At 27.7% G+C, this 25,053-nt stretch overlaps 1 protein-coding gene across 1 annotated transcript in view; it reads right to left on the bottom strand.

The window, feature by feature from the left end:
- Positions 1 to 25,053, bottom strand: part of LOC119687521 — a 326,485-nt gene that overhangs the window by 247,783 nt on the left and 53,649 nt on the right. Inside the window, exon 2 of the mRNA XM_038101864.1 lies at positions 13,874 to 17,541. Within this exon, the coding sequence (XP_037957792.1) occupies positions 13,874 to 17,541 (3,668 nt within the window). The remainder of the gene's footprint in view (positions 1 to 13,873; positions 17,542 to 25,053) is intronic.

Below are 25,053 nucleotides of genomic sequence, written 5' to 3'. Positions count from 1 at the left end.
TAAAAAAAAATGTTTTATTATCATAAAAACAACTTCTTAAACAGGATGACTAATAAAAATATTTGAAATTTCCTCCCATTAAAAAAGCAGAGGAGTAGAGAAATCTGCGGTAAAAACGTTTATCTATTCAGTACTATTAATTTTGCTGGGGGCACGAAATTCATATCTCTCAAAATATAACATTTTTTATAAATCCTTTAAAAACTAAAATCGTTTTTTTTTACATTAAAAGATAAGCTAAAAATATTTTTGTCTAATTATTCCTAGCACAAAATACGCATCTCTTAAAAAAAAGAAATAATTTTTTAACCCTTTAAAATCCCAAATTTAAATTAATAGTCTGGTATTGCTATAAACCTTAATATCAAAGTCTTAATTAACCTCAAACCGCTAAAAAAAAGTCAAAAAGATACTTTAGTGTCGAACTTTCTTAAGAGTTCCGCTACTTAAAGCGGAATAATCCAGTAATGGCCAATATTGAAAAATATTAAAAAGACAATATAAACTTATACTATGTCTTTATTGACTTCAAATAAAAACTTGTTATTTATAATAAAAAGCATGTGGACTATCATCTGCACAGTGAACTTGGCATACCAAGAAAACTATTGGTTCTTGCCAAAATGACGCCTGCAAATACTCTAGTATTGACGAACCCCAAAGCCATTCGAAATCTTCCTAAATGCGACTGAAGTCGCAAGAGAACGAATATTTTATTTATTTTTAATAATTTTAATATCAAAAGCTTAAAAATTTTAGAGAAAAATAATTAAATGTAGCGCATTCTACAATCAGTATAACCCAATTATTTTTATTAAATAGAGTTGACTTATTTGTGTGAGTGGGCATTCCTTGTTTCGGACTCTTCTGCGATAATTAAGTTGTGTTTGTTCATGTAAATCAATAGTCAACACATCAATGTAAATTAAATATCAATTATGGACATGTAAATATGTATAGATATGTATGTAATATCTAATTACTAAAATTAATAACTGTTAATAAATATAAATAATTTTGAAGAAAATTGCAGATATATGAACTAAACTAATCAACATAAAAACAGTGTCTGTCTGTTAGGTTGGCTAAACTATTGTAAACTAAAATCCGAAATAATCATTTTAAAGATATAAAAACTTTTTATAGTACAAGGTTTATAATAAAAATAAGGTAATAAAAGCATATTAAAAATTTGTATTGAATTTTCTTAAAAAAAATTTTTTCTAAATATAAAATTGCAATACATTTTATATAGAGTAATGAAAACGCACAATGAAGTATGTGTTACTGGAGTCATGAAAATCTTATAATACTCGTATATTAAACTAAATTCTAATAAATACTGTACTTCGAAAGCAAAATTTTATTATACATTCTGTGTAAAATCTCACTGAATAACTTATGAAAGTTATATAGTGAATCGAATAATAATTAATAATTGAAATTCATTTTATTGCCCTTAATCTAGTACCAATTTTCTACATATTTCCAATCTTCTATATTTACCAATCGTATATATACCAATATTCTACATATTTTACCGGTTAATAGAGATGTGACATTGAACTCCTTCAGTGAATTTTCTTTTATGGCCACAGTCGGTTCAAAACGCATTTCCGAATATTGAAATTGCAGTTTTGAGAGAAATAAAAAGTCAGATGATAACATTTCATAGAGTTTCTTGCAACACTTGTTCCACAATGATGCTTTGTGCAATCGCAGAACAATCAAAATTATTATTGAAAAAACAGTTGATTTAAATATAAAATAATAAAAATATACTCAAGTGATAAAAATAGTTTACAAAGTATGATATCACAGTATAATATTGTTAGCTTGTAGGAAAAATTTGTGAGAACATTTTTTACAATTATTTATTAAAATATTAATTCCAAAATGTGATTTTATATAAATTGTTAAAAAGATACATACTAAATTTTTTTATAAAAAAAAGAATTTTAATTACATTTTTAAATTTCTTACACATGCTTTCAAATTGACAAATTACCATATAACAATTATTATACGAATATCTGAGATACAAGCAAAAAAGAAACAATCATTATAGTGACGTTAAGTGAGAAAACTTAAACTTCTACTAATTATATATGATAATTACTGATTAAATAAATTGATTTAAAAAAAAATTAAATTTTTTTTTTCAACATTACTTTAAGTACTAAAATATTAAACACGTTGCTATCTATAACAAAACATTCAAAGTAAATTTGTTAATAATAACTTCTATCTGTTGTTGTTGTTGTTGTTGTTGTTGTTGTTGTTGTTGTTTTTATTGATAAAGTATTATACTGCAAGGTTAAACAATACTTGGAAAAAATATTTTTAATTTTTATAGATACTTTTATTAACTTCGAGATCGCGCCACAAAACCAGTAAAAACGCCGGAATGAAAATGCAAAAACTCGTATTTCTTGGCTTTTAAATTATAGAACTACGAAACTGGCCTAAGTGACGGGATCGACAGATCAATAAATTCAAGCGAACTGGCCATGATCATGATGAGCATAAAAACTTGTACGAATATTTAAAACTGTTTTTAAATTAAAGAAGTGTTTTGAACAAGTAAGAATATTTATAAAAATTATTAATTAAGACTAATTACTGGTATGTAGTTATGGTTCCATACTGTGAAGATAAAAACTTCCGATTTCAAAATGAGAAAAAAACAGAAATGCAGTTTGTGGGAAACCCTACCATTTAAATTTTAATGTATTTCTTTAATTAATACAAAAAACAATTGTTAATAATATTTCATTCAGTTGGGTATATTTTTAAACTATTCATCATATTCAAATAAAATAAAATAATATCAATAGACTTCTCACTAAGCATTATGAATAGAATAGACATTTGTATATAATATAATTTTATTAATTTTATATTAATAGTTTATATTAATTTCAAATATAATATAAACTTATATAAATATATTCCTTTATAATTAATAAATTATTTATATATATAGAATTGTAAAATTTAAATTTTATTATATAAAATTATCCTTTTTTTCTAATGAAATGTTATGATTTTTTGAAGTTATACAGCACATTTTTTAAAGAATTATTTCACATCTTTATATATAAATTATATATGTATATATATATTCAATTATTTAATCAATTTTGTACTAAATTAAAGTTTTGCAGATAACATAAAATACACTGAAATTACATACATAATGATCTTTATCATTATGAGAGTCATCAAATTAATATGGTGTAGTATCGAGCATAGTCTGAATCAGCAAAACCAAACAAATTAATATGTTTCATTTAATACTTTAAAAGTTGCTCTTTATCATTATGATAATCATAACATTGGATATAGTATCGACCACTTTATGTACAAAACTCAGAACCTACAACTCTGATCAAAGAAACTAAATCATTTAACAAGATACATTTCATTTCGATTTCAGTGTATTAATATTTCATTCAATGATTCATTCAAAATAATCATTCTTGCAGAATTTCTAACTAAAAAATTCTTCATGGACGTCAAAAGACTTTATTAAGGAGCCATTAAAAGTGTAATTAGAATGCAAAAATAAAACTATTTTATATATAAAATTAAGTTACTTAAAATCAACAGTTTACATAAGAGATCACAATGTTTACTCCTTACGGAATAAATCCCGTAAAATCCATTCCCTTCTAGTTTAATATTGTCAGGAAGAAATACGATAAATCGATTAGATATAGATGGATTAGAATTTAAATTATATACAGAAGCATAAAAATAAAAATCGATTAAACATATATATATATATATATATATATATATATATATATATATATATATATATATATATTCATGTTAATATACACGCAAAATTAATACAAAACTAGCCTTGCAGCATAAATAGAGATCTAAAAATTTTGAAAATCTATAATAATAGATACAAACTAAAATCTGTAATTTTCACATTCAATGACACCGTTTGGATATATACTTAAAAACTACTTATAACAAGCACTCTGATGTTGTTTTATATTCACTTTCAATTCTAATTACTTTTACACACAGAAATCCATAAATACTCTATAGTGTATTCTATACAATTGTGTTTGATTTGCAGTTTCATATATTATCAATTCCATTATTACCAACCATTCCAATCAATTTTAAAGGTAAACCTTCAGGTTATGTGGTTAAACTTAAAGTTAAGTTATATGGTTTTTGGAATATTTTATTAATACCCATAACATCAAAAAAAAAACAAAATTATTAGTAGCAAATATCTAAAGAAACGTTAATATATATTATTTATTTATTGGTCATGTTATTATAAAATCTGATTTTCTGAAGAAGCTACACCTTGCAACGATATGTTAAATCATCATTTTGGAGAACTTTTCAAGATGTCCTGTAAAATAGTTCTCAATTAAAAAGAGAACGTTCAAAAAAAAAATCAAAAAACTAATAGATAGTACTATTATTAAGTTGATAATATATTAATAAATAATCCTTCACCTATATAAAATTTGAAGCTATTCAATTTATATTTTTTTATATACATTCTGTCATTTTTTAATAAACAATGAAGAATCAAAACTTTTCAAACTGAATCTCAATTGGCATAGAAAACTAATAAAATTTAAAATAATAAGATAGATAACAGAAATAGAAATAGGTTGAAATGGATAAAAAGAACTCCCAAACCAGGCTAAAATGTTTTTCAGTATATTTAGGAATAAAGTAAGCTATCCTCACTCTTTTCGTAACAAAGCTTTCATAAGCATATCTGAATAATAAAAATAAACAAATTATTTACGGACTATAAACTAATTAAAAAATTCGAATACTTCCTAAGATCACTGATAATAAGTATTTGACAATAATCGAGACAGCGTTGTATGGTCAACCAAATGTCAATAAATTAACTAAAATTTTTGTTGTTGTTTTTTTATTTTTATTGGAACCCTTCTAACTTAAAACAAACGATGTTTAAAATATTTGAAATTTAAGCTTTTAGAAAGGTTAAATCGATGAATACGCAAAATCTAGACATTTTTACATGTCTATAAACGATGAAAATTCGGGAATAATAATATGAATTACACTTGCGAATAGAAAATCAAATTTCAAAAGTTACTGGAAAATAGATATTAATGAATATTTTAAACATAAGACGAGTAGAAGCAAACATTGTTCTACAAATTTGTGATTTATACAAGTATGGTTAAAACATCACTATAATAGCGTAACTGCATCATTTTTTAGATGAGACATTATTTTCTATTTCTCAGCAGAGATCTCTAAAAAACACACGAAGGACAAGCTTCTTTAACAATAGATAAAGTGAAATCAAAATCGTAGAGACAACTTGAGACTTGAGAACTTGAGAAACTTGAGAATTCTAATATGAAGAAATACCTTTTAAAAAACTAAGCATTCCCGTTACTTTTTGATCACACCTTGTTTCTATAAATTGAAGTTAAAAAAACTTTAATATTAAACTAAATATGTACGTATAAAATATAATAAAATTTGAGAGTTTCGTATTAAAAGGTCACGCTACGATCGATGTTCTAATTGTAATTGTTGTCATTCTTAAAAAAAAACCGTTGTCATTTTTATTAAAATTTTTGTAGCCATTCAACAATTTTTTTTTTATTTTTTTATTTTTTTTTACTATTTTTTAAAAAAACGTCGTATAATTTAAAATTAATTTATTTAAAACAGAACTGCAAACGTATTAAAAGTTTATCCATGAAATTAAATTGCTAATACGTAAAAAAATTTTGTGAACTATGTGACTAAAGTGGCGAGTGCAGAGAGGTGAAGTAAGACACAATTTAATGAAATAATTAAATACAATACATTATTTTTAAACATTGATCTGTATAATAAAATTTTTTTGTTGTTAAAATATTCGGTACTGATGTCAAGTAGCATATGTAGGGCCCAAGGGACTTTTTGAACATTTATTCAAAAATTGGGAAGTTGTTATTTTATTAATTAACAATCTTGCATTTGAAGAATCTAAAATTATTTCATTTATTTATTTTTTTTATATATGCTGACACTTTTTAGTAAACAATGCAGAAACAAGATTTTTCAGTATGTTATTTTCAATTATTTATTCCCAAACGGAATAAAAAACTTATGAGAATAAATTGCAAACAGATAGATAACAAATAAAATAAAAAATAAATTTTTAATAGATAACAAGAACTCTACTTATAGTACGTGCCCACTGTAAGTTACTAAGTAAATTTCATTAACCATACAAAGAGCTTTCGTGCATTTTGACTTACTTAAAATTAAAGTAAGGAATATTAGACCAAAAATGTTGAATGCAAATTTAATAAATAAATTTCCCACAAGGGAAATTATGAAAATTTGAAATATTTATCATATATTTTATATGTGAAATGCTAACAAACAACAGCTGAGCTGTAAACAAAAGCATTGAGGAAGTATTTGTTTAAAAAAATATTTCGTTTTTTTATTGCAGCATATGTAATGTATATAATATGTATATTTAATATATTAGTTATACTTATAATATTTAAGTTTTTGTGCGATATATTAAGTGAAGTTTGATTAAACAAACACAAGCTTTCTTAGAATTTTCTGACACATAAAAGCTCTTCCACATGCAATAAGTACCTTCTGTCAATGGAAACGATAAAATCTTAAAGTTGCTTAAGTGAACTACTAAGTAAGCAGTGGAAACATGTTATTAGTTTCATAATACTATTAAAAGTTGATATTTGTATAAAGAGAGTAAAACGGCGAAGCGATAGAAAATTTAATTAGAACACAATTTGAGAAAATTGATTGACGGACTGAGTGATTGGATTGTATCCTACATTTAAACAAGCAAACCAATTAGGACAAAACGATGATGAGATTTGCATTTTATAATTTAAATAGAAAGTTGATAATAATAATATTATCCTAGTATTATTATTAAGTTAATATATTAATATATAATCCTTCAACTATAAAATCTGAAGTTATTTAATTTTTTTTTATATACATGATGTCATTTTTTAATAAACAATGAAGAATCAAGACTTTTCGAACTGGATCCTAATTGGCATGGAGAAGAGATTTGAATTCAAGTTAAGTACATTATAAAACCAGGTTCAGGTTTTTGTTAACATATAATTTGTTATTGTTCTTAACGACTGTGGGTGGCCTTTCTTAATGAAATGGTCCATATAAAAAGCACTAATCAGTTTTGTAAATTTCATAAAAGGTCATACTTTTGTGGATAGAATAAATAATTGAAACTATAAATCGGTGTTTCGGTGTTTCATTGCGATAGAGTAAAGGCAATGACATGTATGTAGCACACTAAACATAACTACTATTTTATTATTGACTAGGTCAAATTAAATAATATGTATATAGCATCTTAAGTTTTAAACTACAAATTTTTATTGTAATTTTTTAAATTTTCCATTTTCTATAATATCCATGAAATGCATAGTAAAGTAGTGAATAATTAACACCTAAAGTATTCAAATATTTTGCTATAGTTATATAGAGAATACTATTGAAATGTATAAAATTTGTTTATTAGATAATTAAATTTTTACTTTAAACTTAAATTAAAACACTAAGTTCTGGAATTTCAATATCTTTAATTATAAATTTTTTTCAAATTAATACTGTGCAAAAAGTTCCGCTACGTGTTGAATCAATTTACGATATTTGAAAATATTTTAGTGTTTGAAGAAAATTTTTTTACTACACTAAATATGGTAGATATATTATTTCGCAAAAATATCTGAAATATTGCAGCAACTTGTCATTTTTTATTTACAACTATAAATTTTTATATAAAATTTCCTGTTTTTACGCAAATATTCGACTTGCAACACGCAATTTTTTTTTTTTTGTTTTTGTTTTAGATAAGTAAGTGCGCATTTATACATATAATACCAGTAGATACATATTTTACATTATATAATTAAAAGGTGAATTTTTAATCTAATGTAAAGAATTATTAACAACAAAATACATTCATCAATTTCGAGACGCAGGTGTTTATTTTTATGTTCATTAGCTAATGAAAAAAAAAATCTCAAGGCGAACTCATGTACATTTATTGAGCATTGCATATCTAAATTTATGTTCCCAATGAATATCGGCTTTAAGTATTTAATTAACAATGTTTTAATTAAATTTCAGTACAAATAGTTTTGAAAATCAAATGGTTTTTTATAATATATTATAGAGAATTGAAAACCTTTAGCTACCCGCAATATTGACTAGAAACAGTTTCGCAGACGTGTTGAACGAGTGAAACTACAAGGTAATTAATCACCTTCTAGAACTCTTACCGATATCTGTAATAATCTATTGTAGCAATATTTAATATACAAATGAGCTGAATTATTTAAATTTACTATATAATTATATTTACAACAGTCAACGTTATAATAAAATAATATGGTTTAGTTCTACTATATGAAAAGCTAAAATAGTAAATAAATTCCATAAAATATACTAAGTTCAAGATTGCATTTATAAAAAAAAGTTTATTTTTTATTTAATTTGCAATTAACTAAATGACATTTAGCAATAAAGATATAACAAGAAACAAATAGTTAATAATTAGATTAGGAGTGTAAAGTGCTAGATTACAATACAGTGTTACAAATTATAATCTATCTAACTTAAATTCCAAAAGACAGTTCCAAGTTATGGTCTCCATTAATTTCAGTCACTTTATTATTAAAATATAATATATGTATTACTGAAATATTTTTATAATAGCTTTATCACATATATTTATAATATATTTCAGATCTATTTAAAGCACATATAAACTATAGCAACAGTACTTTGTTAGTGTTGGCATTTCACTAAAGGAACTTAGATATATATTAAAAAAATTATATATGCAGTATATATATTCAATTTGAAAGTTTATGGGGTAAGCACAAAAGGATTTTTATGAAATCAACGAGTATATCATTTTTATTAACGAGTATATCTTGTTTCCTCAATAAACATATACATATATATTAGTGCTGTTCGATTTATTCAAATAATTTGATGTTCGAATAAATTGATATACGAAAAATTTGATATTCGAATATATTAATATTTGAATAATTTGATATTCGAATATATTAATATTTTTATAATTTGATATTCGAATATATTAATATTTGAATAATTTGATATTCGAATATATTAATATTTGAATAATATAATATTCGAACTATTCAGCGAATAGGTTCAACTATTTGAATTATTTATTGATATTCGAATTATTTCGAAAATTCGACTTTGAACACAAATAGCACTAATTAACTCAAGATTCTACAATTAAAGAAGATATATTAAGCTTATATAAAGCTTATCTATGTAATTTTATAAGAACTGTTTTAAATATTTAAATGAAAAACTGTTTAAATATGCATACTATATGTATATAGTATACATATATATATAACATTACTTTCAAACACAGAAATCCATAAATACTCTATAGTATATTCTACAGAGTTGTGTTTGGTTACAGTTTAATATATTATTTAATTCCACTCTTAAAAGCCGTTCCAATCAATATTAAAGTTAGGTTATATGGAATATTTTATTAATACCCATAACATTCCAAAACCTAAAGTTAATTAGGTTTTGGAACATTTTATTAATACCCATAACATCAAATAAAATTATTTATTAGTAACAAATATCTGAAGAAAACATATATATATTATTTATTTATTAGTCATGTTACTATAAAAATCCGATTTTTTGAACAAGGTATTCCTTAAAACTATATGTTTGTCTCAACATATGAGAGAAATTTAATTACCTATATTTTAAATATATACTGAAATTGAAATGAAGTGAATATATAAACTGAAACAAATTGCAAATCAAATAATTTATAATCTACTTAGCTTTCCAGAAGAATTACTAATAATTAGTAATTAGATTTTTATTAATATAATATGCACTTCATACATGGTGTGATTAAAAAGTAACGAGAATTTTAGGTGTTCTCTTCAAATACCATATATACATATATTATCAGTGCTGTTTTAATTTTTACAAGTTTCCATCATTAAGAGGAAAATAAGAACACTTATATCCCGTATTATCTTCAATATACTCTCGACTTTTTTGAAGTGGTTGTACTCTTGTGTCATCTAGTGCAATTTTAAAACTCTCTTCACTTATTGATTAAAGAGCTTAGAACGTGGCTCCAATTATGATTAGTTGTAGCCCATTATTAATAGGCTCTTATTTATAATTAGCAAAAATTATTAGCTCAATGGAATTATGGACTGACTATATAAACTGTTTCGAATGCTACTAAATAATCATCATCAGTGATGTATATTGAAAACCATTAATGTTTACTACTACTAACAATTAAATTCTTCAAACCAAATTTTTTTGGATAAAATTAAATCCAATTTTTTTAATTTTAAAATGAAAAAAAGAAATATTTACAAATAAATAGATTTATTAAACATACTTTCAACTACTAAAGTTGATACAAAAAACTAATAACAGTAAACTATTATAAAAAACAACTGTGGTATTAAATTGAATACAATAAGCAAACGTTACAGTATTAACATAATCCAATAGATACATATATTAAAATTATTTTGATATCATGAAGTCTATTCATATTTGTACATAATTCTCTTAACTTAATATATAGATAATTTTTTTTTTTTGTTTGTAGTATTAACAAAATAAACAGTTTATAAACACAAAACACGAAACAGATGCTTTCATTCATCTGTACACTTCACACAAATACAAACTATAAAAAATGTATATTAAGTTTGGCACAATGTTTGCAAAAAGATGAAAATGACATCTAAAATCATATAATCATATTAATCTTATATATATATATATATATATACGTATATTTCTGCTCAGTTTAAAGAAGCCAATTGATCTCGCCATGTCCGTACGCCTATTAGTCTGACAATTAGGTGCAAACTACCTTTATAGTTTTTGTAAAATATATATATAATTAAAACCTACTACTAACATATATAAGCATTTTCAAACAAATATCAATTTATATTTTTTTTCAATAAATAAATTAATAGAAAAATTAAATATATCACTTTTTGAAAATAGTAAGTTTAAATGAATTTAATCTATGAATATAATTAATAAAACCTCAGGAATATTTTATATTCTAAAAAAGACGAACCGCTAAGTTTCTCTTTCTATATAGTTCACAAGGATAGTATATATACCATATGCAGTCAGAATGATCAGAAGATGGATGTTATAATTAACAATTTGTCTAGTATTTTCTGCTACTCATCTATATATAATTTAATATGGTAAGTAAGCCATTCGCTCTCTCTCTCTCTCTCTCTTATATATCCAGTTCCCTGCTTGTAAATCATAACTCAGTATTTGTTATTGTGTTTGATTAGAATACTCGTAAGATTTAGCATAAAAAATAGGTTTGCAAATCCTTATAGAACATTCTAAAAGGATTCTGACAATATTGAAGTGGAGCTTTAACGATAAAATGGAACAATATAATTTTTGTGCGAAAAAATTTACTAAATTTGATTAAAATTCACTATTATTAAATATTTTTGTTAAAATTTTTGTTAAATAAATTTATTATTCCTAAACTCACTTTTAACAATAAATGTTAAATAATGAAATATGAAGGGTATTTACGTTTCACCAATGCCAAAGCTAACATTTTCACTTATTTGTGTTTAAACCAATTAAGAGTGGAATTTACAGAAATTAAATAGAAATTATTTTTAATAAAAACAAAACTATATTAAAAATTAATTTCAGAAAAAGTAAAAATATGTTCTTATTTTTAATAAAAACAAAATTGTACTAAAGCTTATTGCAGAGAAACAAAAATATATTATTTTTGATAAAATTTTAATTAACAATTTATTTGTTTACTTTTTTTAATTTAATTATTTAGACGTTTTTTATAAAAATTTTTTAGAAATTATTATTAATGAAATTTCAATATAAAAAAAAATATAATGGAGTTACTTCAAGTTGGTTTTGTAGCCTCTGATTTTCTTATACGGTAGCAGAGTAGACCAATTGGCCTAAGTGGATCCTCAGAATCGTCGGTAAGGTCTATCCTTAACTTAAAAAGCAATTTCAATTTTATATTTCATTTAAGAAACTACATATTTTTCTAACAAAAACAATTCCATTATTTCTTTAGTGACTGATTCAAAACCTTAGTCCGAAATAAAGGCAGTCATATCGTATATTCGAAAAAAATTAGAAAAAAATTTGAAAAAAATTTTTAGAGAAATTTGAAAATAATTGGTAAAAATATTGAAAAAAATTCGAAAAAAGTTTGAATATATTAAAAATTTAAAATAAAAAATTCGCAAAAAGCTCGAAAATAAAATCAAAAAATTTTGGATCAATTAAATCGTTTTTAGATTTTTCTTTCACTGGTTTAATATGCAATTTAATTTTAATTAATGTCAGTACTCGAAATACCATTTTGCAAAGAAAAGGTTTCACTTATAGAAACTTCGAGTTAAGGAATTTTTTGTAATTGTATGTAATTTGCTCTCTAAACCTTATTGCCTTCTACCATATTTAGTTTGAGTTTTAGAAAAATTGAGTTATAGAAATTCGAGTTATGGAAGTTTGACTGTAATTGAACTCCTATGAACTTTAACTTTTAAATGAATATAATTTTTGAAATCACATTTTTTTTCTCACTTTTAATGAAAATCGAAAATTCCGTTTTAAAATTTGATATTTTTAATTAAAAAATATGACGACCCTATGAAACTTTTAATTCAAATAAGCCAAATCCTACGAAATCCATTTTTTGAATGAAGACGTATATAAATTATTTTTTCACTTTTAATGAAAACTGTTTTATTCCTATTTCGATTCTCCAATAATGGTATATAAAGTCGAGAATACTGTATTAAATTTTGATATATTTTAACATTAGAAATATGACTACCCTATAACAGTTCCAATATATATATAAACTTCCAATCAAGTCCTAGGGTTGAAGTTACCTTTGAACAAACATTAATTTCGGAATTAAGTTCTCTTTTCGTTATTGGTGAGAATTTATCATTTTGACTCACTCCCCCGCCAATTACGAAATATAAAACCGAAAACTCTTTACTACAATATTAAAAATATATATATCAACATTTCTAAATAATAAACGTCATTCAGCGTAAAAATCGAAAAGTGTTTTATTTCTTAGCATTTGGTAAGCTCGGCGTTATTTTGAAATTTTAATTGTAAACATTTGCTCAAGTGGCATAATTTATGAAACGAGCGTCGAATAAATAAATTATTAAACACAAGTGTTAGAAATTGAGTACCTCAAGCGAATCTATAAACAAAATAAAAAACATGTGAGGAGGGCATCACTGGGACTGTCTGCTCGTATGTCGGTGCGATGTAATAAGAAATTGCGTGCGTTTAAGCAAAAATAAAAAAAATTTGAAATACAAAAAAAAACATTTTGTTCGAAAACAAAGCATTTGATCGAAAGAGTGCAGTTTCGAACGGAAATGTCCGCTAACGGAAATCAAACGATCCAGTAGACTAGAACAACATTTAAGTGATTTAATATATACATATATTTTTTTTTTGTTGTGGTGCCACTTTTGGTAAGACATACAGCGGTTATCAAAAAATATTGTACACAATAAAATATTTGATAAAAGAATCAAACCAAAGAATTCCTGATAAGCAATTATCAGAATAAATAAACTCGTATCAGTAGAGAACTACCGCCATAAACTTAGGCATTCCGAAATCGAAACTGAGATAAAATTTGTTATTTGTTCAAATTGTAGATATTAGAATATTAAGAAAATTAAGAAAATTAAGAAAATTATTCTTGAGATATGGAACTTACCGTTTCGCAGCAACTTGCAGCAGACGTTTCGAAACTGGTGATTGTATGCCACTGTTACCACTATTACCACTATTTCCACTGTTAGCACCGTTTCCACTGTTAGCACTGTTAGCACTGTTTCCACTGTTAGCACTGGAGCTTGGTGAACGACGCGCCATGCTCATTGTATTGGCAGCTGGCGTATTGCCGCCAGTGCCATTGCCATCTGCATTAGCAGTGACAGTAGTTTCCGTACCCGCACCCGCACCCGCACTTGTCACATTTAGCCTCGTGGACACTTTCGACTTAACATCATTGTAATTTTTTTTAATAAATTTATTACTGGCTATTTTATTCATAACTGCATCCCATTTATTAGGCGATGGAGACTTACGCACTGCATACGTTTGCGCATTTGTATATACCGGCGAATTTGTTTCGGACTTAGCACCATACACGCCATTTGTGTTACCGAGTAGCGACGTTAACGAAGCATGCTTACGCGGCGAACTCAGTTTGTGCACTGACAGTGGTTGTTGTTGGCGCTGTTGATCGCAGCACGTTTGTATATTTCCAGTTGTGGAGCTTTTAGCGCGCTTCGCATTTGTGCTTGTGCCATTTGTTTCGTTCGTATTATTCGCTTGTGTCTCTCCACTCGAGGCGCACTCGGCAAAAGCTTCTTCCAGCGAGGAGAAACTTTTGCACTCTACGTTGACGGTGCTGCCGTCTACACTGCAGTAAGAAGTACGATTTGAGAGTGTGGCTGCAGAGAGACGATCAGTACTTAGGCTGCTTTGTATTGTTGATGATGTTTGGCTGCAACTGAGTTGACCTTGGCCGAGTGCCGGTGTTGGTGACGTAGTCGCATCAGTTTCGCTTTTGTGTGTTACACGCTGGCACTTGCCATTCTCACGATTGCTCTTCACAGTTTCTGTTGAATCTTCACCATCACCGTCGGGTGACATGTCAACAGCGGCATCTTGTGTGTCTTGACGACGCATTTGTACCAAATCTTCGTCACAACGATTTTCGACATCTGTAAAAATACCTGATGATTCCATACAAGAATCTTCCATTTGTGGGTCTTCGGTTATGAAAACTGAAGCAGTTGGCTGCAACATAGGACCATATAACTGTCCATCGATTACTTGTGCGCGTCTATCGCCACGATGGAATATGTCATCCGCATCTGATTCGGTAAAAAAATCAGAATCGGTCATAGGATCTTGCCGGCGTATGGGCGGCAGTGGTTGCTGTTGCTGATTAAAGCTGGGCTGACGTGATACACCTTTACGCACCGTTGGACCATTCGAGGGCGAGTGATCACATGCACCACGTGAAGCGGGACGTGACATTTCACCATCACCTTGATAACCAGTATCAAGACTAGTAACACTTGTAACACTTGTAATAAAACTTGTTGAGATTTTGGAAACATTTGATTTGGTCATTTGATCGGCTTTTGAAACTTCAGTGTCCGTATGCAAGGAAACAGGTTCAGTGCTTATAGAACTCGTTTGCAAATGTTGTTGTTGCATATGGTGACGCTGTTGACTTGCTGAAAGTAACATTTTATGTTCCTGTTGTTGTTGCGCCAGCACAATTTCTGTTATATCAGTTTTTACTTCAACTGGGTCCAGTGGTAGTTCTTCAGGTGAAGGTGTTTGATCTATACGCATTTGATGCATTGCTAATTTATTCGAACTATTTACGCCATTTAAAATCAAGGGTAAATCTAAATTGTTAGCATTATTGGTGATGGGTGAATCAAGAAACTCTTTCATTTGATCTGGTGTAAGTATACCCAAGCTCTCATCTAATTCGAAGGAATTCTGCTTTTTCAAATGTAACAGTTGTTGCGTTGATGCTGATTTTGATATATTATTTTCAAGTCCAGAATTGACATTTGCCTGGGAGAGCGCATTTGAAGAAAGTGAAACATCGACCAGTTCAATTGAGCAATCCAAAGTAGATTCTGTCAAATCCAAGCCAAAAGAGAAACGAGACTTTTGTTTTTGATTAGGATTATTGACATCTTGTAGTGATATTGCCACACCTGGTATTTGTTTTTGTTTCGTTTGGGCGAAAAACTCTTCAGTACGCATACCTAAACTAGTGAGAGTATTATCCAAATCCATTGGTTCGCCTAACATTTCATCGTCAGGCGTACGTGTAGGCAACACTAAATCACTTTGAGCGCCTTTCAGTAATAAATGCATTGGTACGGATGTATGTTGAAATGCAGTTCCGGTGCAGCCCAAATTACGGTCAGGTGTTGTTGTAGCTGACGATGACAACTGTGTCATGTAAAGCAATTGTGTTGTATTTATGTTATTGCATTCGCTTTTCGTTAAATTAAATAAATCACTTTTTCTACCAGGAAATTGTTCGTTTGTTGACAATTCCACAAGGCGTTCCATATTCATGGTAGAATTCAAAGGCAGCTTCATGTTACTTTTGTCAGGTGTCAGCAACAATGTATTTTCTTCGAGAACAGCTATGTTACTTAACTCAAAGTTAGTTTTGGTGCATTTCTCTATAATAGTTTGATTTAATTGTGAGAAGTCCAAATCAAAACCAGAGGGAACAGACACATCTTCAAGCATAGGTAAATTATCAATAGAACCGGGGTTAGAATACGTAGCATTAGTGGCTGGTGAATCAATAGCTGTGGAATCTAAGACTTTTATAGCGTTCTGCAAATCCATATTTGTGAGTTTTTCTATAATTTGTGTGCCATCAAAAGGCTTAACTAGACTTTGATTATGCATTGTCATTGTATCATTTCTATTCTCTGCTAAACTATTCTCAGTGTTTATAAGAACATTCATGGTTTTATCTGCTAATGGTGTTTCATTCAATATTCTTGTGGAATTACCATTTGGCGGGTGCAGGCACATAGTCTTACCAAATGGTGTGGCTTCTATATTGATCACTTTATCGAAAGTTATACCAAGTGCACGCATATTGTCCAGCTTTGGCGTGCTGGTTGGCAACAAAGTCTTGTCAAAACCATTTATATTCTCGATTTCGTATTTCGCTTTGGGCACGTGAGTTACATTCAGAGTGTGCGTAGTATAGAGTGCATGACGATCGGTTGGCTGCAATAAATGCGTGGTCTCATTAGGAAGAGTTCTTTCAACAGTCGGACTCTGTTGTGTACTGCAAGCAGACACATTTTCCATACTGCTTCCACGCACAAAAGTATCTGAACGTATTAAAGGCGCTGTTGGTAGCGGTGTGTTCTTTTGTCTATCCAACGATTTTGGAGCCGATAACTTCAATTGATTTGCAACCTTCTCGGTTTTACCGAAAAATTTTTTAAGTGCTGTGGGTGTTTTACTTCTTACTAAATTCAAAGCATTATTTAAACGATCTCCAGAAGAACTTTTCTTAAGACAGCTTTTAGCTAGAAGAGACTCCGGTTTTAGTGTATTTAACGTTGAAGTTTTGTTAGATATCAAATTGATTTCATTTGTTATGCGGTCACCGGATGAACTTTTTCTCAAAGCAGTTTCGGTGAACATCAATTCTGGTCGCATACCAGCAAATGAAGTTGGTCGTTGCATACTTGTGGGTGGACGTAACATTCTTGTAGGTTTATTTACTATTGTTGGTGGTCGCAATGTGCCTGGTAGTGGTATTCGTGAGACACCATCCAAGCGTGGTATACGTGATGAAGCTGATTCCTGCAAAAAAACAAAACAAAAAAAGTTTTTAAAATAATTGAATTGCCTGGATTTAAAATGTTTACATAATATATAAGTCCCTAAGTGCAAGTAATCAACTATATTTATATATGTAATTATATTGTGCATATCTTGATTACCACTAGCAATCAATTTATGTCAACATTTTTATTTAATTTTCTCAATGTGTTTTCACTTGTATTGAGTAAAGTACCACTTGCGTGGTTGTCCCACCATATTAAAGTTATTTTCATAGTACCCAATAAAAGCGAAAACTCACAAATATCCTTACGCCCCCAACCGTCATCCTAATATGCAAGTATATACGCTTTCACATAAACCTCAACGTGTTTGTTGTTGCGTTATCGATTTAGTAACTTATGGGAAAGGATAAGGTGGCGATAAGTATGACAGTTCAGATATCCATGTTGCTCCACAGCGTCCTTCTATTCTCACCAGTTTTTGCTTTTACTCTGCGTTTGAGTTTATAGTTTAGTAAGTATTTGGTTTAATTTGATATGGAACATGAAGTTCATTGTACTCGAACTTCTTTTGTTTGCTCTTGAAAGGAATACTTTAAGTTGGTATGACATCATACTTACACAATTAGACAGCAGGACACCAGAAAAATTAAAACCTTAAAATGGTGTTGTGCAAAAACTACTCGAGTAGATGTTTCGAGTATAGTAAAATTTTTATGTCAGGTTGAAAAGGAAAGAAGATTACAAAAAAAATATCTATGCAAAAATCCAAAAATCTCTGCAAGTGAAGAAGATCTGAAAATATTGTATTACTATTTAAAACTAATTTAACTTCACAATGACAAAAATCTTTTAATCATTGGTTTATAAAAACTAATAGATATATATTATATTATTAGTATATTATATATACTCACTATATATGTTATATATAGTGAGTATATAGTGAGGTCATAAGTTTTTTAAAGAATAAGAAATACGTGATATTTGAACAAGTATTGCAACTTTTTAATAGTTTATTTTATAAAGAAGTTCACTATATCCACAATTTAATATATCACAAAAAAGAGGATGGATATGGTTAACTTTATCCGTATACATAACTGAAGATTCAGTATGAAGTAGATAAGATATCTGGTTGGCCTATGCAAGAAATATTTATCAAGTTCTTCGTCTTCTATTTATATTGTATTTGTAATTAATACATAAGACAGGAATTTTTTCTGAAATTTCCACAAAATTTTTATGTGGGTCATATTTGCACTAAAGATTCTGCTTGTGGATTTTAATCGCATGTGAATGTCAGTAACACCAACATTACACAATTGTTGTTGCTAAAAGAAGATGAGAGTGGATATATCAGACATATAAGTATTAATTATCTAAGAAACCAATATAAAGCCCTACAGAAATGCCTCAGTGTTGGAAAAAAGATGAGAAAATATGAGATGTTTCAAAATTGATATAAACTGGAAATGTATAATACGTAAAGTTTGGACAAACTAAAAATAATGCTGTATAACATATTCGACAGGGAGTAAATAACTTATTTGTTCTCTACTTCTCTCAATCATTACCATATCAAAGACCTTTTCGAACTTTCCCAAAATGCATTGTTTGATAAACACTAAAGAACACTAAAATATTTTGCTGTTCTCTTTAAGGATAATAGAAAGTACACTATGCGCGTGAAATGATCGTTACGAAAATTTACTGCCCTCATTAAAAGAACACTAATAAAAGTACTGAAAATTTCATATAAGATACCAAAAGCAGTACACTATTTAAGTATTTTGGGCGTTCTTGGACTTAAATAATAAAAATTATTTCATAGGCGTTGAACAAAAGCAGTACACTGTGATAGTGAACTGCTTATATTCGTTCACTGATAATAATTGTTAACTATTCACTAGTAAAGCGAAAACTTACTTACATTGTAGAATGAAATCAATCAAACTTTTAGATAAAGAATCATTATAAAGGAACTATTATTACGAAATAACATAAATTAAATTTAATTTAAAATTCACTCCTTGAGATACAACTATTCTGTCATTATAATACAAAGGATATAATTACGCGTATGTTATCTATTGACATCCGTACAACATTCCCGGTATTACCGATTTCACGGTACAATTATTCAGAATTTGTAAGTGTGTTATTTTAAATTACAGCCTCTTATCTATTATCAATAAATAATTAATTTTATCAAGCTTTTATCTTGTTTATTTTAAAACGATGTATCCAGGCTCATTGACGCAGTTGTATGAAAAGTTACAAATAAATCGAGTAATTTTTAATGTTGAGTATGCACATAACTCTTGTTGAGGAGAAAATTGTTTACAAGGACTTCGAATTCTTAAGGGTATTAAAAACAACTAGCACGTATTTATAAAATGTATTACAATATATAAAATAAAACCAACTGACATTGTTTTTTCTGAAGGCATTTAACTGATGTTACTTTTGGTAAGACATGAAAAATTCAATATTGGTGTATATAAAATATACGCCCTTTCATACTTGTTTCCATAAAATCAGTTGCAAAGGATAAAATCCCTTTGATTGGTCTTATTTTGCTCAGTTTTATATCGTAAACGTTATTTTTTTTCTTTTATATGGATTTGGTAATCAATATAAAGGGTCAATCAAGTCGATTTTCATATCATTAAGAGTTTATATATTTAAAAGAATATCATTAAACAAGTATTGATTAGAGTGTTATATTATGGATACTTGATATTATGGAAACTAATAAACTAATACATGATTTTCTATTATAATTAAAGAAAAAATTTCAAAAATTAGTTTAATATTATTTCAATTGATAAATTATAAGCAATATATGTATATTATTTATATGTCTTATATATGTAAATGGCTTCATATTACTTTATCAGGCAGATCTGTTATTGTGTTTTGGTTTTAAAAATATTTTCTTCCATATACTTTTATTGGTTTAACACTTTTAATGTTTTTTATTTGTGTTTCTAACACAATAAATTAGGTGACGATAATTTAGGTAACAAAATCAACTAAAACTATATATATAGTGTAAATGATCAACAAGTAAATTAACTACATATTTTGCTGTAAAGAAAACTACTCAGATAATAACAGACCCTTCATAAAAATTACACATAGGTATAACCTTATGATATATTTAAATACCATAAAATAAATATATGTGTCTATATCATAGAGTGCTAAGTCTAACTGCGTATTTTTATATTCTCTAAGCTCGGATTTTAATGTTAAATATCTTAAAAATTAATTAAAATCTTATTCCATTTATATTGACATATAAGAATTTGTATTAAACACATTTTAGTTCCTCCAAAACCATTAAATGTTGAAACTAAATCCGAATCCGATTAGCGGATAAAGTTGAAATTTTATGACAACCAAGACATTCACTTAACATATTGCAAAAATCTTAATGACGTCACATTTTTATTTTCAAAACAATAGCAAAAATGCCTCAAAAATCCAACAATAGCTTGAAATAGATTATAATGCTTTAACTTTAACAGTGGAACATTTCGGAGTTTATGCGTCCAAAAAATCTGTTAAGACCTTTCTAGCTGTAGAATTTAGTTAGAGGAGAAAGTTGAATAATTTGAATGTTATATGTTGCTGACCATAAGATCTAATGGGTTTTAAGATGGCTATACAGACGCTAATAATGTAGGACGTTTTGGACATTCGAATTTATGCGTCCAAAAAGTCTATGAAAAAAAATTAGTACAAATTTTTTGCATTATTTGTCCAAATATATCTTAGATATCTTAGCTAAACAAAAATACGCATTAGTACTGTACAGTAAATAAAAAGCGGTAAAATGGTCCAAAAAGTGTTTAAATCTATTTCAGCTAAATTAAGAAGTTGCTCCAATGAAAGAGATTTAACTTTAATGAGAATATAATTACCGAGATTGAAGCCTTTTATAAGATTAAATTCGCTCTACAGAAGAAGTTAAAATGAAAAGAAAAGCGTTAGAAAAGCGTTAAAATTGAAATTAAAAAAATAAATTAACCTCTTAATGAAGTTAATATCTCTTATAATTTTTCTACATGTACCCTCTTAAATGCATTATAACAACAACAAAAACTGTGACAGAAGCAACTACACTATTTCAGTTTTAAGTAAACTTGTTAGATTGGTACTTAGTTATATCTTATATAATTGAATGATATGGAGTAAGACCATTTTATCAGCACAGATATGTAGTGATTTAGTTTTAAAATCAAGCAAAGAAAATGTCATTTACACCTTTCAGGTTCTCAATGAAACCCTACATTGATCGAAAGATCAAGAGTGTAGCAGCTCTTTAATGGACTCTTACACTGACTTTATGAAGTCTAATTTTAAATTGGAAAAGATTTTAGTGGAAATAAATATATCTATTATCAATTATATATATATTATATATCAATTTTATTTATATAATTTTAAAATATGGACAAAATATAGTGAACACACCCTGTACATTTGGAATTTTCTCTTTCAGTCCAACAACAAGCAACACTTAAAATTTACTACAGTTATTTTATGTAAAATGTATTTCCATGGAATATTTATCCATTTCGGTTATGAATGTGGCTTTTATAAGCTGTCGTAAAAGTGTACAAGTGCGGTTTGATGTGCTTTCCCTTCAGCATGTTGGAGCGTGTGTACGAGTTATACGTACGCAATGTGTATGTTTGCTCATATATAATTCATGCCCTGACGGAATTAAATTTTGCATAGATTTCACATGGCTTCTTTTTTCTATTATTCAAATTACTTTAATTGGCATTGAAACGAAACAATTTTGTTCTTCATTAATTTTATTGACTCTTTTTTTGAACAAAAATAAAAAATTTATATAATTAAGTTAAAATTTTGTACCCCTAATATCGAAAATAAAATATTTACATAATTCCTTTAATATAATATGTTTTATACGTTCATTAAACTTAAAAAATTAAGTTAAATTCATTATCAAATAGTCTATTATAGATATATATATGTTATTTTTCCTCCCAAAATAAATATATGGGTCTACACTTATTCTCACCACGGTACTACAGCACTAGTACTATACCATGCCACTACCACCGTAGTACCGCTGATACTATGTTATCGATGCTGATGGGTCACTGCTTATTATAAGCACATACTATGATACTGGATTTACCCAATAATGACTTTTGTTGATGTTGTAGCTCTGAGCAAAAAACTGTGCCCTACCGCATATGTCAGTGTCTGTCTGTAGCTAGAGGATCTAAAATCTTCAGAACTCTTTTCTTATCAACTTAACCAAGCTATCATCCTGCAAAATTAGGGACTTAGCCAAGTATATAGAATTATAAGGTTGGTTCATTTTTACATGATGGGGAAGTCGTGGCTTTCTCGTTGTTTATACGCTGGCCTCTAGTTTGCATATGCAATAACGCTTATCCTGTAATACCACAACGGACCATTATTTAAGTTAAAGTGGACTTTGGGTACAAGACCGTCACTCCAACCTAACCTAACCCAAACAATACTACGTTAAATTAATAACTGCTAGAGATATGTAACAATAATGTTCAATTTTATTTCAATGTTTATACAGACGTACCACTTACTATAGCAAGGAAAACCTGGGTAGTTGGAGATTTTTGTCAGATCACACAACTCACCTGGTTCAAATTAAAAAAAGATTATATCACTAGCTTCTTTTTCTTAGGTGTTTCTCAGAACTGACGTATAAATGGTTTCTTACCCGCAGTATCACAACATGCTATTATTCATTTTATGTAATTTAGTAAGCTTTGATAGACAAGGCTACCATCCCAATCTAATCTATATTACTTAACCCATACTACTAAAAGAAATATATACAGCTATAAATACTTGAACAATCATATTACAATAATTCGCTCTTTATTTTTATGTTCTATTTTGTTAGCATGGATTTGTCTATCAAATATTTATAAACTTAGTCATATCAACTATTTCAACTTATGCTGATTATTGACTACAGATACATACCACACTAGAAACACCGTAAAAGTAATAGACCACTGATACTTTTAGTTATAGACTAATTCTCGATATAAAAATCTGTGATACCAAGAATCGCATGTAAATATAATTCAGCTTTCTCAACAAAATCAAACTCGCTATTCTTGATCAGAGGTTATGGAAGAATGCCACCATTTTTTATAACTTACAAGGAGATTTTAGGTACAAAACTCAGATCTCGCTTGAGTTATATTTTTAATCTATTGCCCTTTAAACAATTTGTAAAACAGAAGATAGCTGACTTTGAATTGAAATACATTAAATAGTTGTTTAAAAATTTCCATCCCGTCGAACTTTCCTCTTTACCGAGGAGCAGTCTTATATATTCTGGACACCAAACCCAAACATTCACAGAAAAAGTGCTTAATGATTTATTTTTCCTGCAGGTTTCCACAACTTCAGCAATGAGGATTAGACAGTTTCTCTGCGTGAGTTCTCATACAACAATGACCAGGAAGAACTGTAGTAACCATAGCAGTATTCACACGATTCCTTTTGATAAACTCCCAAGAACTAGTTTGATTCAGACTAAAGAATAGGACTAGAGCACTATTTTTTGGGGCTAAACACAACGGTTGTGGTTGTATATATGTGAAAAAATAATAAATGTATTATTTTAAATATTTAATTGTAATCATAAGTAATAAATTATTTGTATGTAAATCAAACAACTGCACTAACATAAATATAATTCAGTGGGTGACAACAAATAAATTTACATAATATATTTAGATCAAATTACGAAAAAAAAAATATATTTTAAACATAATTTTTTATACATTTATTATAATAAAAAAATAACTTGACAATGGAAAATTAATACTGTGCCAAGACATTTTTATGTTCAAATTTAGATATAGATAAAATATATTTTATGTGTATATTTGAAAATAATTTATTTATAGATTTCTAGGCAATTTATGTTGATGCATAAAATATTTATGAGTTTTTATGTTAACAAAAACTGTGTGTAAAAAAGTGTGAAATAAATTTTAATCTTTTTTACAAGGACTGTAACATAATATTGACAATCGATGGTGATTCATGAAAGCAATATTGCAACAAAATAAGCAAGTAAGCAACATAAATTTTTAACATGAACGCAATATTGACGATTTTATTGTTGAAAAATGTAACTCATACGCACCGTGTGCAAATATTATAGATATTGTACGTTACATCGTACATGTTTGAGATTGTAAGGACGAAGTTGTACTTTTCGAAATGAATTTTATTGAAAACTTTTTTATTAAATATTGTTGATATTTACTTTTTGTGCTGCATTTCACATAAAAATACATATTCCCCGAGGTTAATTAGCACAATTTTAACTTAGTAGCTTTTTGCATGCACGATATTGTTTTCTGAGTTGGTTTTTTCTTTAGTTCATTTCTTTTTTTTTATTAAAAGTTCAAAATAATTTTCAGAAACTTAACAGTATTTTCAATTTAAAACAAGTGCTAATTAAGTATTCACA

The sequence above is a fragment of the Teleopsis dalmanni genome, chromosome X (assembly GCF_002237135.1).
Source record: "Teleopsis dalmanni isolate 2A chromosome X, ASM223713v2, whole genome shotgun sequence".
Taxonomy (NCBI): domain Eukaryota; kingdom Metazoa; phylum Arthropoda; class Insecta; order Diptera; family Diopsidae; genus Teleopsis; species Teleopsis dalmanni.
This window is presented reverse-complemented; position numbering and strand designations above follow the sequence as displayed.